Source organism: Hirundo rustica, chromosome 6 (assembly GCF_015227805.2).
Source record: "Hirundo rustica isolate bHirRus1 chromosome 6, bHirRus1.pri.v3, whole genome shotgun sequence".
In the NCBI taxonomy this organism is placed as follows: Eukaryota; Metazoa; Chordata; class Aves; order Passeriformes; family Hirundinidae; genus Hirundo; species Hirundo rustica.
This window is the reverse complement of record NC_053455.1, coordinates 5528517-5541668: the sequence shown is the minus strand read 5'-3', so window position 1 is coordinate 5541668 and position 13152 is coordinate 5528517. Positions and strand designations below refer to the sequence as shown.

The window sequence follows — 13152 nt, the reverse complement described above, 5'->3', positions numbered from 1 at the left end:
CGAGGGTCGTTCACCAAATATTTTATTATGGTTTTAGGCTGCTTCATACAGTTTCGTCCTGCACATGCTCTACAAGTCACCTGTGCACATAGAGAACAAGCCAAAAATAATAATAATAATTAATAATAATAATAGAAAAAAAAATCTACCATAGCAATCCCTTAAATAAGTAAATAAACATTATATATATATATAAAAAACCCTTTAAAGTAAAGCAAAACCCAACCAAAAGAACAGCGTCTTTTCAACATGAAACAACCCCGCGGGATAAGGGCAGGGGCTCAGACATTTTGCAACTTGGCATTCGGTTTTTCTTTTTTTTTTTTTTTTTTTTCACGTTTTCTGGGCTTTCTTAAATGATTTCTTTTTAGGCATCAATTCTTCAAATCCTTCGAAATAAAGGCGACAACGATTTCAATTACGTTTTTTTAAATGCAGTCTGCTGCGGGGCTGGGAGGGAGGCTCGGGCGGGCGGCCGGGGAGCGCCCCGTACCCCGCGTTCGGCGCCCGCGCCGGGCACCGCCAGCCCCGCTGCTCCGGCCGTGTCGGCAGGCACCGCTGAGCCGGGCCTCCCGCCGCCCCCGCTTTGCCGTGGCGGTGCTGTCAGATGTCACATTCACTGTCGCTGGATGTGATGGAGATGGCGGAGGTGGCCGCTTTGCTGGAGAGGCTGGCCGCGGGGCTGGAGGCGGCCCCCATCGCCTCCCCGCCGCTCTCCTCCTCCGCTTGCAGCGAGCGCACCGAGCCCTGCGTTAGGACCTGCTGCTGTAGCCTGCAAGGAACCGGCACACACAGCATCACCGCCCGCCCTCCGCACCCCGGCACCCTCCGACAGCCCCCTGTGTCCCCCCAAGGGGCTCTCCCGATCGGCACCCCCGCGCCGCTGCCCCCGACCTCCGGCTCTCACCAGTGATAGGAGAGAGCAGAAGCTGGCTGGGCACCCAGTTCCTCGGCTCTGTCTGAGAAAGCGGGTGCCCACTGTGGGGTCAGCCCCTCTCCTCGGCTGGCACACCCAGGGAAAGGCTGCCCCATCCTCCGCAGCCTGCCCCCAAACCGGGCCTCATCTTAGGGGTCCCTAATGCCCTGCAGCAGCTCCCACGCCGTGTCTCCTGTCCGGTAGGCCTTACATATTCCCTTAGCCGATAAAAAAGGGCTCCGGGTGACAGTACCCACGTCCCCGAAGGGTGACAGCCCGGCTGAGGGGTGACAAGAGGAATTTTCCCCACTCCGGCAAGCAGGGGAGGAGATAAAGGGGGAACTCCGCTCCCTCCCCTGCTTGCCGGGGTGCCTGCTCGTTTCACTAGCGTTGGGATAACGCTGCTCATTTAGAGCCGTGATTTTGTTCTGTAACATACATATATATATATATATATACACACACACATATATATGTTGTATTTCTATAATATATATTTATATAAAACAGAAACAAGAACATTATCCCAAGGAATGTTCCCGGATGGCTCCGGCGGGTGAACGGGGCACGGCGGCTGTGGCAGGGCCTGCAGAGGGCATGGCCGGCTCTTCTCAGGATGGATTTATCTCAAACCGGTATTTACATGTCCGGGCAAAACTTTGAAGGAGGTTTGTCTCCGCTCAGCCCCTGAACGTGGCCCTTCTGCCGCCAGCTCCAGCCAGTGGCTCCAAGCGGCCCCTCTCCTGCTCCCCCTGTCCCGCTCCCACACAGGGCAGCCAAGAGCGAGCCCAGGGCGGGGATCCTCCCCTATTAAATCCAAGTAATTAAAAAGCCTTAGCGTTTTCCCACTGTTCCTGCTTTATCTCTCTGCATTTCCCGGGGAGAAATCTCCCGGGCTCCTTTCCCCCATCCTCTGCCGGCAGTCTCGTACCGCGTCCCCGCAGCCTCCGGCCTCGGCGGGCGGGGGCGAAGCCTCCCTGAGGGGGAACGTGCGTCCCGACGGGACGGGCAGCACCTTACCTGTTCTTAGCGGCTGCTGCCCTGTCCCTTTGCCGGCGGTTTTTGAACCAGTTGCCCACTTGCGTGGGGGTAAGTCCCGTGGCCTGAGCCAGTTCCCGCTTTTTGCTGGGGTTGGGGTAAGGGTCCTGCAGGTACCACTCCCGCAGCAAATGCCTCGTCCGCTCCTTGAAGCAATGTGTCTTCTGCTCGCCGTCCCAGATGGTGCGGGGCAGCGGGAACTTCTTCCTCACCCGGTACTTGTCCACCGGTCCCAGGGGTCGGCCCCGCAGCTTCTCCGCCTCCTGGTAGTGCGCTTCCAGCCAGAGGGCTTGCAGTTTGGCGTGGGACTCCTTGGTGAACTTGTGGTTCTCCAGGATGTGGTAGAGCTCCCGGTAGTTCCCCGTGTGGAAGGCCACGATGGCCCGGGCTCTCAGCACCGACTCGTTCTTGTTGAGCGCCTCGCAGGCCGCGGGGGCCACGGGCAGGGACCAGAGGAAGCGCCCCAGGCGCTCGATGTCCCCGCTCTCCTCCAGGGTCTCGCATACCCCGGCCACCTGCTGCGGGCTGAAATTGAGGATGGGCAGCTGGAACATGGAGGCGGCGCCGGGCTCCGCTCCGCGCTCCGCGCACCCCCGGCGATGCCCGCCGCCAGCGCGCACAGCCCCGCGGCGGGGAAGGGGCAGCGGCCCCGGGCCGCCCCTGGCTCCGCTGCTGCCTCCGCCGGCGCCGGCGGAGCTGCCGCGGGAGGGACGGCGGAGGGCGGAGAGGCGATGGGGATCGCTCGGCAGCTTCGGCGACTGGGGGCGGTGGGCAGGGGCGAGGCGGAGGAGGATGGAGCGGGGAGGGAGGGAGGGCGGGGAGGAGGGAGGGATGGAAGAAAAAAAAAAAAAAAAAAAAAAAAAAAAAAAAAAAAAAAAAAAAAAAGAAGAAGGAGAAAAGGAATCCAGAAAAGGCACAAGCACAGCTCCCCGCTGCCGCCGCGCTGCTGCGGGAGCGGCTGATTTGCTGCGGGCTCGGCAGATTGGCTCCCGGGTTTCCATGGCGGGGCTGCCACTCACTGTCAGCCGCTGCCAATCACGGCGGAAGGCTCCGCACCGCCCCGCTCCCCGCCCCGCTCCCCGCCCCGCTCCCCGCGGCTCCCCGGCCGCTCCCCGGGGACCGCGACCCCGCCGCCCTGCCCCGCCGACCCGGGCAGGTCAGAGCCGCCCTGCCGCCCCGGGGAAGGCAGGCTGAAGGCAGGGAGGGGGGCTCCCGCTTCAAGGTGCTGGCGGCAGGTTGGAGGGAGTGGTCCTAGCGATAGGACGGCCGGGACCCCCACATCCTCCCGGTAAAGCTCCGGGGTCCGGCCCGGTGATGCTCGCACGGAGCTCCGCGCACCCTCGGGCGGAGAGCGGGATAAGGCAGAGCTGAGGAATCAGATTAAAAAAATTGGCTGTGTTAACAGTGACAATGATGCTGGGAGCGTCGCTGACAATGGATGCAGCGGGAGGACGGCAGGAACAGCCGAGATTTAGGGAAAACTCTCCCCTTTCCCCATGTAGGTGACTTCCCGTTTCCATTAAGACGAGGAATTATCTGCAAAGAGCCCAGAGCCTTTCCTCTTTCTACCAAAGCGTTATATACACACACACACACACACACACACACACACACACACACACACACACACACACATATATATATATATTTAAACCCCTTATTGTTTTCGGCTGAATGGTCCTGAATAGACGCCGAGAATAGCAGCTAGGAGTGAGAAGTCATTTGTAGGTCAGGAAAGCGACTTAAAGCAGATTTCGGGAATCTTTTGAAATATTGATCACCTCGTAGCAATCATTCCCCGTGGGTTTTTTCGCCCCTCGGTGCCCCGAGAGAGCGACCGCGGGGCTGGGTGCTAGGTGAGCCCCGACAGCCCCTTCGGAGGAGCGGGGCCAGCTCCAGGTGTCTCGGGATGGGATGAAATCACTTTCCGAGCTGCAAGGATACGATTTATTTTCCGTAGAGAACGGGAGGATGATCAAGAAGCCACTCTTTATCCTACAAATAGCTGCTCAGTGGTAATTTCTTCCCGGGAATATTAGGGATTATGCTCGGAAAGGCAGCATATATTTTGAATTAAGCTCAATATGTTCTCCCCTCTGCTTTTTGCAATATATATATTTTTTTTCTAGAATGCTTGTCAAAAAAATCCCTTCTTAATTTGATATCTTGTTATTGTCTCTTCCACTCCCTTATTCTTTTTTTTTTCCCTATTGTTTTTGTTTTTCTTTCTTCCCGTCTTTAAGAAAGCTCCTTTGCTAGTTGCCTGTAGACTGAAATTAAACAGATTTACATTTTCTCCAATCATTTCTCCGCAGAAATGGAGCTGGACTGAGGCTCGCCGTCTTTTCTTTAGTATCAAGTACAATTTGTCTTTTGCTTGTGAAGATTTGGTAAATCAGAAGGCAGATAGATAGCGCAGATGGTCGGAGGTGTCGGGTCAGATTATGGTACGCCTCAGTACAGTGCTAAGCTCATTCTGACGGAAAACCCTGATATTATTTTCACAGATCTACACAGTTCACTTGAAAAAAACCCTTCGAGCCATTTACATCATTTATGTGAGGCTCACAGCTAGCGGGATGGAAAAGCTTTCAATACTGCTCATTTTCATAAAACCCGACAGAGCTAGGGAGACATAAAAGCGCACACAAAACTCACGAGTTCAGAGACACTCCACAGAAACTTAAAAAAAATAAAAGAAGTGACTTTTCGGCTTCACCTTCACTCAGGTTTGATTTGCCGATCTGTTTAGGGGGGGAAGGGAGGGAGAAAAGAATTAGAGAAGAGGAGAATATAATCTATAAATATTGCTGAGAGTCTTCTTCCAGCCTTCCATCCCATCGCTGTCCTCTCCTTTAGGGAAAACAATAATTTGGCCGAGTCAACGAAAGATCCCAAATAACCTTTTCGGGCAGGAATTTAAAAAGCCTCCAGAGCTCCTCGCTGTGAGCATCGGGCTTCCCCAGCGAGCGGGCGAGAAGGCGGCGACCTCGGCGGCTCCGGGCGCGTCCCCGCGGGCAGGAGCTGCCCCGCCGCCCCCAGCCCACCCCGCCGAGCCCCGGCAGCGTCCCGGGACGGGGCTGATGGAGAAAAACCTCTGCTAAGAGAGACGTGGGAGGATAGAAATCCTGTATTAACGAGTAGCTAATTTAGAACGGCCAGATGATGATGGTGATAATGATTATTAATATTACTGAAGGGGTTTTTTTGGTTTTTTTTTGGTTTTTTTTTTTTTCCTTTTTTTTTTTTTTTTTTAAATCATGCACATGATCTGGCGAGGGAGTTACTGCGCTGCAGCCTAATGACCATGAACAGAGCGAGACAGGCTCCGTAATGAAAGCCAGGACTGTAGGCTAAAGAAATGAATCCTCATTAAGAGCGGCTCGCAGGGGCGAGGGGCTGTCCCCCAGGTCCCCAGCCTTTGTTCCCCAGAAACCGGCCCGGATGGGGCGATGCTGGCAGCACTGCTGGGAGGGGAGAGGAAAAGAAAGAAAAGCGACACCGAAATGGACCCAGGAACCTTGTGTTAACCATTTAAAGGGTCGCCCAAGGCGGAAAACCAGCTCAGCCCCAGTAGTTTTGCACCCTCTCCAGCTGGGAACGATGGATTCTGATTAAGGGAAGTGGCACGGTCCAGGGTGACCGGATTGTCTCTATTTGGGAAAGGTTCTTGGGTCTCCTTGCTTTGTGCCACCAGGACCAAGAGACATCAGCTTCAAGGGGGCTCCTCCATCCCTTTCCCCGCTCTCAGGGAATTTCATCCATGGCCGGTACCACAACAGGTTCCCCGTTGCTCCTCAGGAGCTCTACCGCCGGGCCGGGCCGGGCTTTGTCTCCTGAGCGCGACCCGCAGCGATGGCAGCGACCCCAGGAGCGACCCCATCCCCGTGGGACGCGACGCCGCATCCGGGGAAGCCGAGATTCCTGCGGTGCCCGAGCTCCCGGCTCAGCCCCCATTGTATTATTAGAGCTGCTGGCGAGCCTGAGGGTGCACTTGGCCGTGCCCTCTTCTTTTCGGCCCTTTCCCCACATTTTCTTCTTCCCTCCTCCCATAGAACAGAAACACTACTCGTGACATTAATACCCGGCAATGATTACAACTTTTATTTAGGTGACAACTTTGACCCTTGCTACAGGTAGCGTGATGAGTTAACACTGCAGAGACAAACTCGCCGGAGATCAAGAAATAAAATTGTACATGAAAAAATATTTATCAAAAATATGACCAGCCTTCTCTAGCATTTCGACGGCCTGCATGGACACGGGGATTCTGGATAGGACACATTCCTCTCTCCTCAGAGCATTAAAGCAAAAATACGCTGAGCAACATATCTATACATCTTCACATTAGCGTTTGTCAGCTATCCTGGGTCCTACAATCTCAGTCACTGGGGATTATTTATCTAGACGGAGCTTCCAAACGCAGCAGAGGTGCGAATGCATTTTTAAAGCCCCTGATTCGTGTTAAGTAGTGTATTAAAAATATCTTCGGGAAGGAGAAGCCTCACTTTAAAGTCTCGGTAGGATTGTCAGAGATGTGGGGGTTCATTAAGGGATGCTGACCGGGAGAACGGGAGCGCAGGCAGTCCCTCGGGCGGATATCGGGGAAACCAGCCGGGATTCTCCGGCCTTGGATGGGTCTCGGCAGGACCCGAGCTGGTGCCGTGGAGCGCTGCGGGACTGGAGAGAGCAGGAGTCCGTGTCCTCCCCCCGGCTGGCTCTTACCCCTGCTTGCCCCCCGGAGCAGGCGGGGGATGCTCAGCCCGAGGACAGTGCCCGCTGCCGCGGATAGAAAAGGTTACTGGAAATGTCAGCTCCCCTCGAGGAGCGGGGACGGGGCTTTCGGAAGCGTTTCCCACCGAGCCATCCCGGAGCTCTGATGGAGGAGCTCAAGCTCAGGATGCTGGAGTGGGGGATGCTTGGTGGGGAAACGACATGTGCCTCCATGTGTTTCCCTGTGTTTCCGTGTGTTTCACGTGCTTGCCGTACTATTTTTAAGAGTGCTACAATTGTTGAAATAACAGCTATCAGTCGTTCCATTCTTTCCTAAAAATGAAGCTACGTTTAAAGCTGTAATCTGCTTAATATTAAAGAGAGTGGCCAGGTTGGATCTGCACTTAAGCTCCTGATTCCTGTTGAAAGCACCGAAGAGTCCCTAAAATGCTGTTGGACAGGGAGAGACGTTCACTCAGTTTCTACTCTCACACAATACATTCATTAAATCTCTGTTCTTTGGTGTATTAGAGTTAAAAGAAGTACCAGGCCATGGTTGGTATATCTGAAGTTAAAATAAAGATGCACTGAAAATTCAAAATATCTAAAATATTATGATATTGGTAAGGAAAGACATTCATTGTACAGGCCTGGTCAAGGCTATGGCTACAGACAGAAAGGATCTACCTCTCAAGAGCTCACGTGTAGCTATGAACCTGCTTTTAAAGTTTCAAATCCTTTGTGATTTGTTCGGCTGCTGCCTTCACCTGCAGGTAAATACACACACTGCCAAATCTCCTTCTACAATGAGATGTTCCTATACAACCTTCAATCTGCTTCCATCAGAATTTCACTGAAAAATTCAACAAAAACAACAAAATCACGAAGTATTCAAATAAATAGATTTTTTTGATTGCTGGTGTTTTTCTCCCCATTAACTCTCTCCTCTCCTCTCCTCTCCTCTCCTCTCCTCTCCTCTCCTCTCCTCTCCTCTCCTCTCCTCTCCTCTCCTCTCCTCTCCTCTCCTCTCCTCTCCTCTCCTCTCCTCTCCTCTCCTCTCCTCTCCTCTCCTCTCCTCTCCTCTCCTCTCCTCTCCTCTCCTCTCCTCTCCTCTCCTCTCCTCTCCTCTCCTCTCCTCTCCTCTCCTCTCCTCTCCTCTCCTCTCCTCTCCTCTCCTCTCCTCTTTCATTCATTCATTTCACTTTTCATTCATTTCATTTTTAATTCATTTCATTCATTCCTTTAAATATTACAACTTCCCCCAGGACTGGGACGAGGGTTGTCATGAAAACACTTAGCAGAAAGCAGGAACGAGGACAATTCGCGGGTTTGGGGGAGGTGAAGAACTACGGTCAGATACCCTGAGGTGTCTATATGTTTCTGGGGCTGAGTCCGGGAGAAATCCTGTGTCCCGGCTGGCCTGGGTGCTTGCCCTGAGCTGGACTCCAGCTCTTCCTGGAGGTGGCTCGCTGCGGTTAAAGGCTGCTCAGGAATTGGGGTCCCTCTTTTTTTGGGAGGGAGCTCCTCCCAAGCTCTGGGTACCATGTGAGAGTCAGACACCACCCCGGGCTTGCAAACAGGTTTGGGGCCATGGCTGAAGGTGAGCATCTGCTTGGGCTCCAGCATCACAGCACTGCTTCAAGGAGAAAATTCATCCCAGGGCAGCTTCATGAGGACAGGAACCTTCCATCCCTTATCCCGATAAATCAGGCAGAGACATTTCCTTGCTTTCTTTTGGGGGTATTCGGCCGAGTGTCTCCAGAAACCTTCCCAAACTCGATCACAGTGGCAGGGGCACTGGGTTTCCTGTGCTCTCTGCGGGGAGGTCTTGGGTTTCCATCAGCTGGAAGAGCAATCAGGACTGGGGGAGCCGCCAGAACACAGGAAAGGGGCATGGAGCTCGACAAGAGGCAGCACCGAGGCTGTCCGCTAACAGGATGATGGGTCTGGGGGTCTGCCAGCAGTGGGGAGAAGGTTTGGGAGCCTTTTCTGAGCACTGACTTGACTACATTTCTTTTCAGAATGAGGCAACCCATTCATCATTGATTAGAGATGATACCATGAAAGCCCTTCCTTCTTGCCATCGCTAATGAGAGTGGTTGTTCATGGCTTTGGGGTTACTTGGGGACTTTTTAGAGGGATTCTGCTGGGAAGCAAGAGAAAACAAACAAGTCAGAACCAGCGGTATACAAAATTCCCCTTTCTGCAGCTACAGAAGGCGTTGGTGGTGTTTTTGTGGTTTTTTTTTTTTTGTGGTGTTTTTTTTTTTTTTTTTTTTTTTTTTTTTTTTGTTTGTTTGTTTGTGTTGTTGGTGTTTTTTTTTTTGTTTTTTTTTTTTTTTTTTTTTTTTTTTTTTTTTTTTTTTTTTTTTTTTGTGGGTACAGAGTGATAACCTCGGCTTGGGAGTCCTTATAATAATTAGATGGGTAAAGGAGCTCCCGGGCCCTGCCAAGCCCCGGTGGGAACAGGCTCTAGGAGGAATTAACCGGGAAGTCCCTGCCGGGTTTATCCAAAGCCTGTTGAACTGGCTGACCACCTTCCGGGTGAACTGGGGTCCTTGGATCTGTGGAAACCTCAGCCTCCCTTGGCATCGATACTTAAATTACCGGGACGCGGCGAGGTGTTAATGAGCATCATTGAAGTTAGCTGCTACTCTGCTGTTAAATTCCCATTTCGAGAAGTTTAGAGCGTCTTTAACGAATTGCTTAAGGCAGGACAAAGCTTTGAAGCCATTTCTCCTTGGGAAAACGTTTTATGTTTTGGGAAGACGGAGTGGCAAATGCAGAGCCTCAGAGGCAGGGTGATGTTCCTGGAAAGGACAGAGCCTCACCACGGAGCACAGACCGCAGATATCTACTTTACAAAAGAGCACGCCTATATCCATATCCCTCTCTTTTTTATTTCCCTTCCTCATGTCTGACTCGAAGCCAGGTAGATCAGCTATTTCTCTCTGAAGCTGCATTTCTTGTTGGTTGAATTGACGGCTCTGAAAGCAGCTTCGCATCTGACTGACGCCTGGGCTGCAGTTGGCAGAGAGAATTTTCTGTGTATCTCTCTCTTCAGTCCTGTTTCTATTTCTCTATCCTTTTTTCTTTCATCGGCTGATGCTTTTTTCCCCCTCCAGCTTGTACCCTATCCCCCAATTTATTTTCCTTTTCTTATTGATAATCTTAAATCCATCCTCTGCCTCAGTAATCTCAGTTGGGAGTTAAAAACAACCAAGTGTAGAGGGAGGCATCATGTTCTAGTTTCTTGCACGCCCGGACTGTGCATTTTTGCCTTGTAATGCTGCACTTCCATAAACCAACGCACGGGATTTTGTGAGCACAACTTGTGTTGAGGCAAGCGGCGGCATTCCACAGCATCCTTCGTGCGAAGCACTGCTCCGTGATGGGAAAGGAGATGCTTTAATGCCTTTTTAAAGTATCTGAGGGCCGGGCCAGTGAGAGTTTGAGGGAAGGAGGATTTAGGTTGCTTTTCACCAGCTGGGTCAGCAACACCAGCGGGACCTGGAGGGTTGGATAAAGCACGTTGCACACTGCAGCTCTTTATTTTTGTAACACATCCCGGAGCGTGTATGTGTGTAATTAACCCCCAGTAGGCTTCCTGACCATATCCCGTTCTAGCGGCGCTGCCTCCTCTCCCCGCCCGGCCACCGCCCGCCTGCGCGCTGCCCCCGGTAGATGGAGCATCCTCATCGCTTTTCGCCCTCAGAAATGTTGGTCTTTCCCTCATGAGTCCCACTGTTCAGGCAAACGGGTGGTTTGGGGGGCACACGCGCTCCACCGCTGTGTCTTTGGGGGAGCGGAGCGCCGCGACCGCTGGCGATAAGCCCGCCCGGCCGGCCCTGCGGTTGTTCCGCTGGGTGAACGGGCTCAGCCCCTTCTCCCGACCGCCCAAGCTGCTTCGGGCTTGCCCGACTATTCCGGCTCCCAGCAGCCCCGGCACGGAGCGCGGCGGGCAGGTGGCATCTGCCGCCCTCCCCGCACCCTTCGGCGGGGCTGAGGTGCCCCGGGACGCGGGGCTGCCCCGCGGGGCGTGGCCGGCGCTGAGGGGCAGCGTCCGGCCGTGAGGGGGGTCTGGCTCCTTCGTTCTTGGGTGAGTCTCTGGACGGCTCCCCGCCCTTTCCCTTCTGGCAGCGCCCGAGGCGGTGCGGGGCCGCCGCGTTCTGGTCGCTTTCCCAGTGCTGGTGGCCCCCCAAAGGCAGAGAGGGTCCCCGGAGCGCCCCGGCCCCGCTCTCCGCCTGAGGGACTCGGGCCCCCTTTCGCACGCCGCCATTTTGTGGCGTTCTTCCGCAGCCCCCGTGGTGTCCCACAGGATGGGGGTTCCCCCCAATTTTTTCTCTTTCGACAAAAATAGTTTTACTTTTTAAATCCAAGGTTTTTAGCGAACATTCTGCAGGAAAAGCCTTTTGTTTGGTATGTGCTGGACTAAGTAAAATGTGGCAATCCAGTGGGTGCTTGGTTCAGGTCTCCTCAGGGGGTTCAGGTCTTCTCCAGGGTTTCCTACAGCAGTGTGTTAAAAGAAGCGCAGAGGTGCATAAGCAACACGATGAGGGGCACATTTTTATTTTATCAACAGAGGTAAAAAAGCTTACGAAATGTAAGCTCTTCTAAATTTCAAGAAGATTCAAACAACCAGTCCCTTTACAGTCATACACAGTAATGAATAGCATGGGAGGAAGCACAAGTTTGCTCTCAAAAGAGCCTCCCTAAAATGAAAATTATTCATATAGAGCCAACTGAAATTAATACTCTTTCACAGCCTACAACTGGTAGAATCGAGATTTTAAGGAAGATATTTACCTCAAAGGCTATGGGTGCTTTCCACCTTATTTTAATGAAGAACTTGGCTGTTGCCAGATGGGTTTCTGAGAAGTGGCATTTTTAATGTTAGTGATATAAAGGCTTGAGACCACATCAGGCAGCTTGCTTGTGGGTTCTGCACCCAGTACAATCTTCTACTATATGAAATTTTATTGCCGCGATTGAATTCCATATAATTACATTAATGCCGTGCAAAAATGCAAAATGCATAATAATACTTTTCTCCTGGCAGCATTCTGAATAGCCCCATTAGAAAGAAGAGACGCAGTCTGAAGCTGGCTTACCCAGGCGTGTGTGTTACATATTTAACAAAAATATCAGCCGCGTAGGAGAGTTTCCTCTGAATCTCTCATCCTAAGTTGGCTGATGGTTTGATACTACTTTTCTGCAGCATGAATGTCCAAGAATCAGTCTTTGCTACAGTCATATCCTGGAGGACATCAGATGTCAGAAGTTTGTTGCAGGCTGGTGTTATCTACTGTTTTTAAAGTCTGCAAACACCGTACATATTACCAGTGCTATTGAATCTCTCAGCCCTTTCTGCCAGTGACACCTGTATCCTCTTAATTCACAGCACAAAATAGCATTTGACATTTGCAGTTACACTACTTCATTTTAACAGTACCGGAATAACAAGTATTTTACATAGGCATGCTCTGAGAAGCACTGTTTTCTGCAACTTGACCCTTTTCATAAATTTTATTGTAAAACTACAGCAAAAGAAAAGAAACACTTTAGTTCTCTCTACAAAAGCATTAGTGCTCTTCTACAAAAATATTGTAAAGGTAAAATTATTTGTATTTTTATGTGATAATATAATAGTCTCTGTCTTAATAATATACAGCTATACAGTTTGCTCTGTTGATGAACTTTGTGTTGCAGTTTATTAAACAAGAAATAATTTTTTTTGCCCCAATATCTTTCAGTTTTTATGGGAAGTTTCAGAAAACCAGGTAATGAACATTATTAAGTTGTTTCTCCAGAACAGCTTTTTGATACATGCTCCAAACCTTTTTGGTTTTTTTTTTTTTTTTTAGTAGTAAGGAATTACTTTGGATTTTTTTTTTTTTTTTTTTTTCCCACATGGTGTGAAAGCAAAATTATTCTGCCTTAATCTGTGGTTTGAGGTAGTATTTTTCTCAGTATTTTCTGAAGATTTTTTTTTAATTAATTTTTTTTTTTTTTTTTAATTTGCTACCTGAAGTGTTTCCAGGAGCTAGGATTTCAATCTTTTAAATACATTTGGTAAAACTATTATTTCTTTCTTGGAGTTTTTATCACAGCCTGTGCTAATCCAAGCACTTGGATTAGGTGTTCTGATCCTCCCCTAACTCCCTTATGAGACAAATTCATTTCTGTCAAACACCCAGCGTTTTAAACTCTGCCTCCCGCTCCCACAGCCTCAGTGCTGCAGGGTGTAGCCTTAATGCCACTTTGTTTAAATTCTGCAGTTGTTTTCTATTCCACTTTATCCTGGATTAGGATCTCATCCTCATCACCAGTTTGTCGTGGCTTTGCTCCTCTCGCAGTGTGATGGGGAAGCCACTGTGGAACAGTTAAAGCCCGGACAACTTTGCTCACTGTTAATGCACCTGAGCTAACGAGCTGTGTCCAGAGCGTTCTGATGAACGGTGTTTGCATCCCTCTTCGAGATCTCCA

The 13152-nt window shown here is 51.0% G+C and overlaps 1 protein-coding gene across 1 annotated transcript; it reads right to left on the bottom strand.

The window, feature by feature from the left end:
* Positions 1-585: 585 nt before the first annotated feature.
* SIX6 (SIX homeobox 6) lies at positions 586-2534 on the bottom strand. The gene is made up of 2 exons (XM_040067676.2): positions 1937-2534; positions 586-772 (listed from the first exon to the last, which is right to left on the bottom strand). Exons 1-2 carry the CDS (start codon positions 2506-2508, stop codon positions 604-606), a joined length of 741 nt encoding a protein of 246 aa, XP_039923610.1. The 5' UTR covers positions 2509-2534; the 3' UTR covers positions 586-603.
* Positions 2535-13152: the final 10618 nt, after the last annotated feature.

What these genes read in the sequence shown, in the direction of transcription:
- SIX6 (XM_040067676.2), bottom strand. Translation starts at nt 2,508, where the DNA reads ATGTTCCAGCTGCCCATCCTCAATTTCAGCCCGCAGCAGGTGGCCGGG. An exon ending in GCAGCAGCCGCTAAGAACAG is followed by an intron (nt 773 to 1,936) that starts GTAAGGTGCTGC and finishes GGTTCCTTGCAG; the next exon opens with GCTACAGCAGCAGGTCCTAA.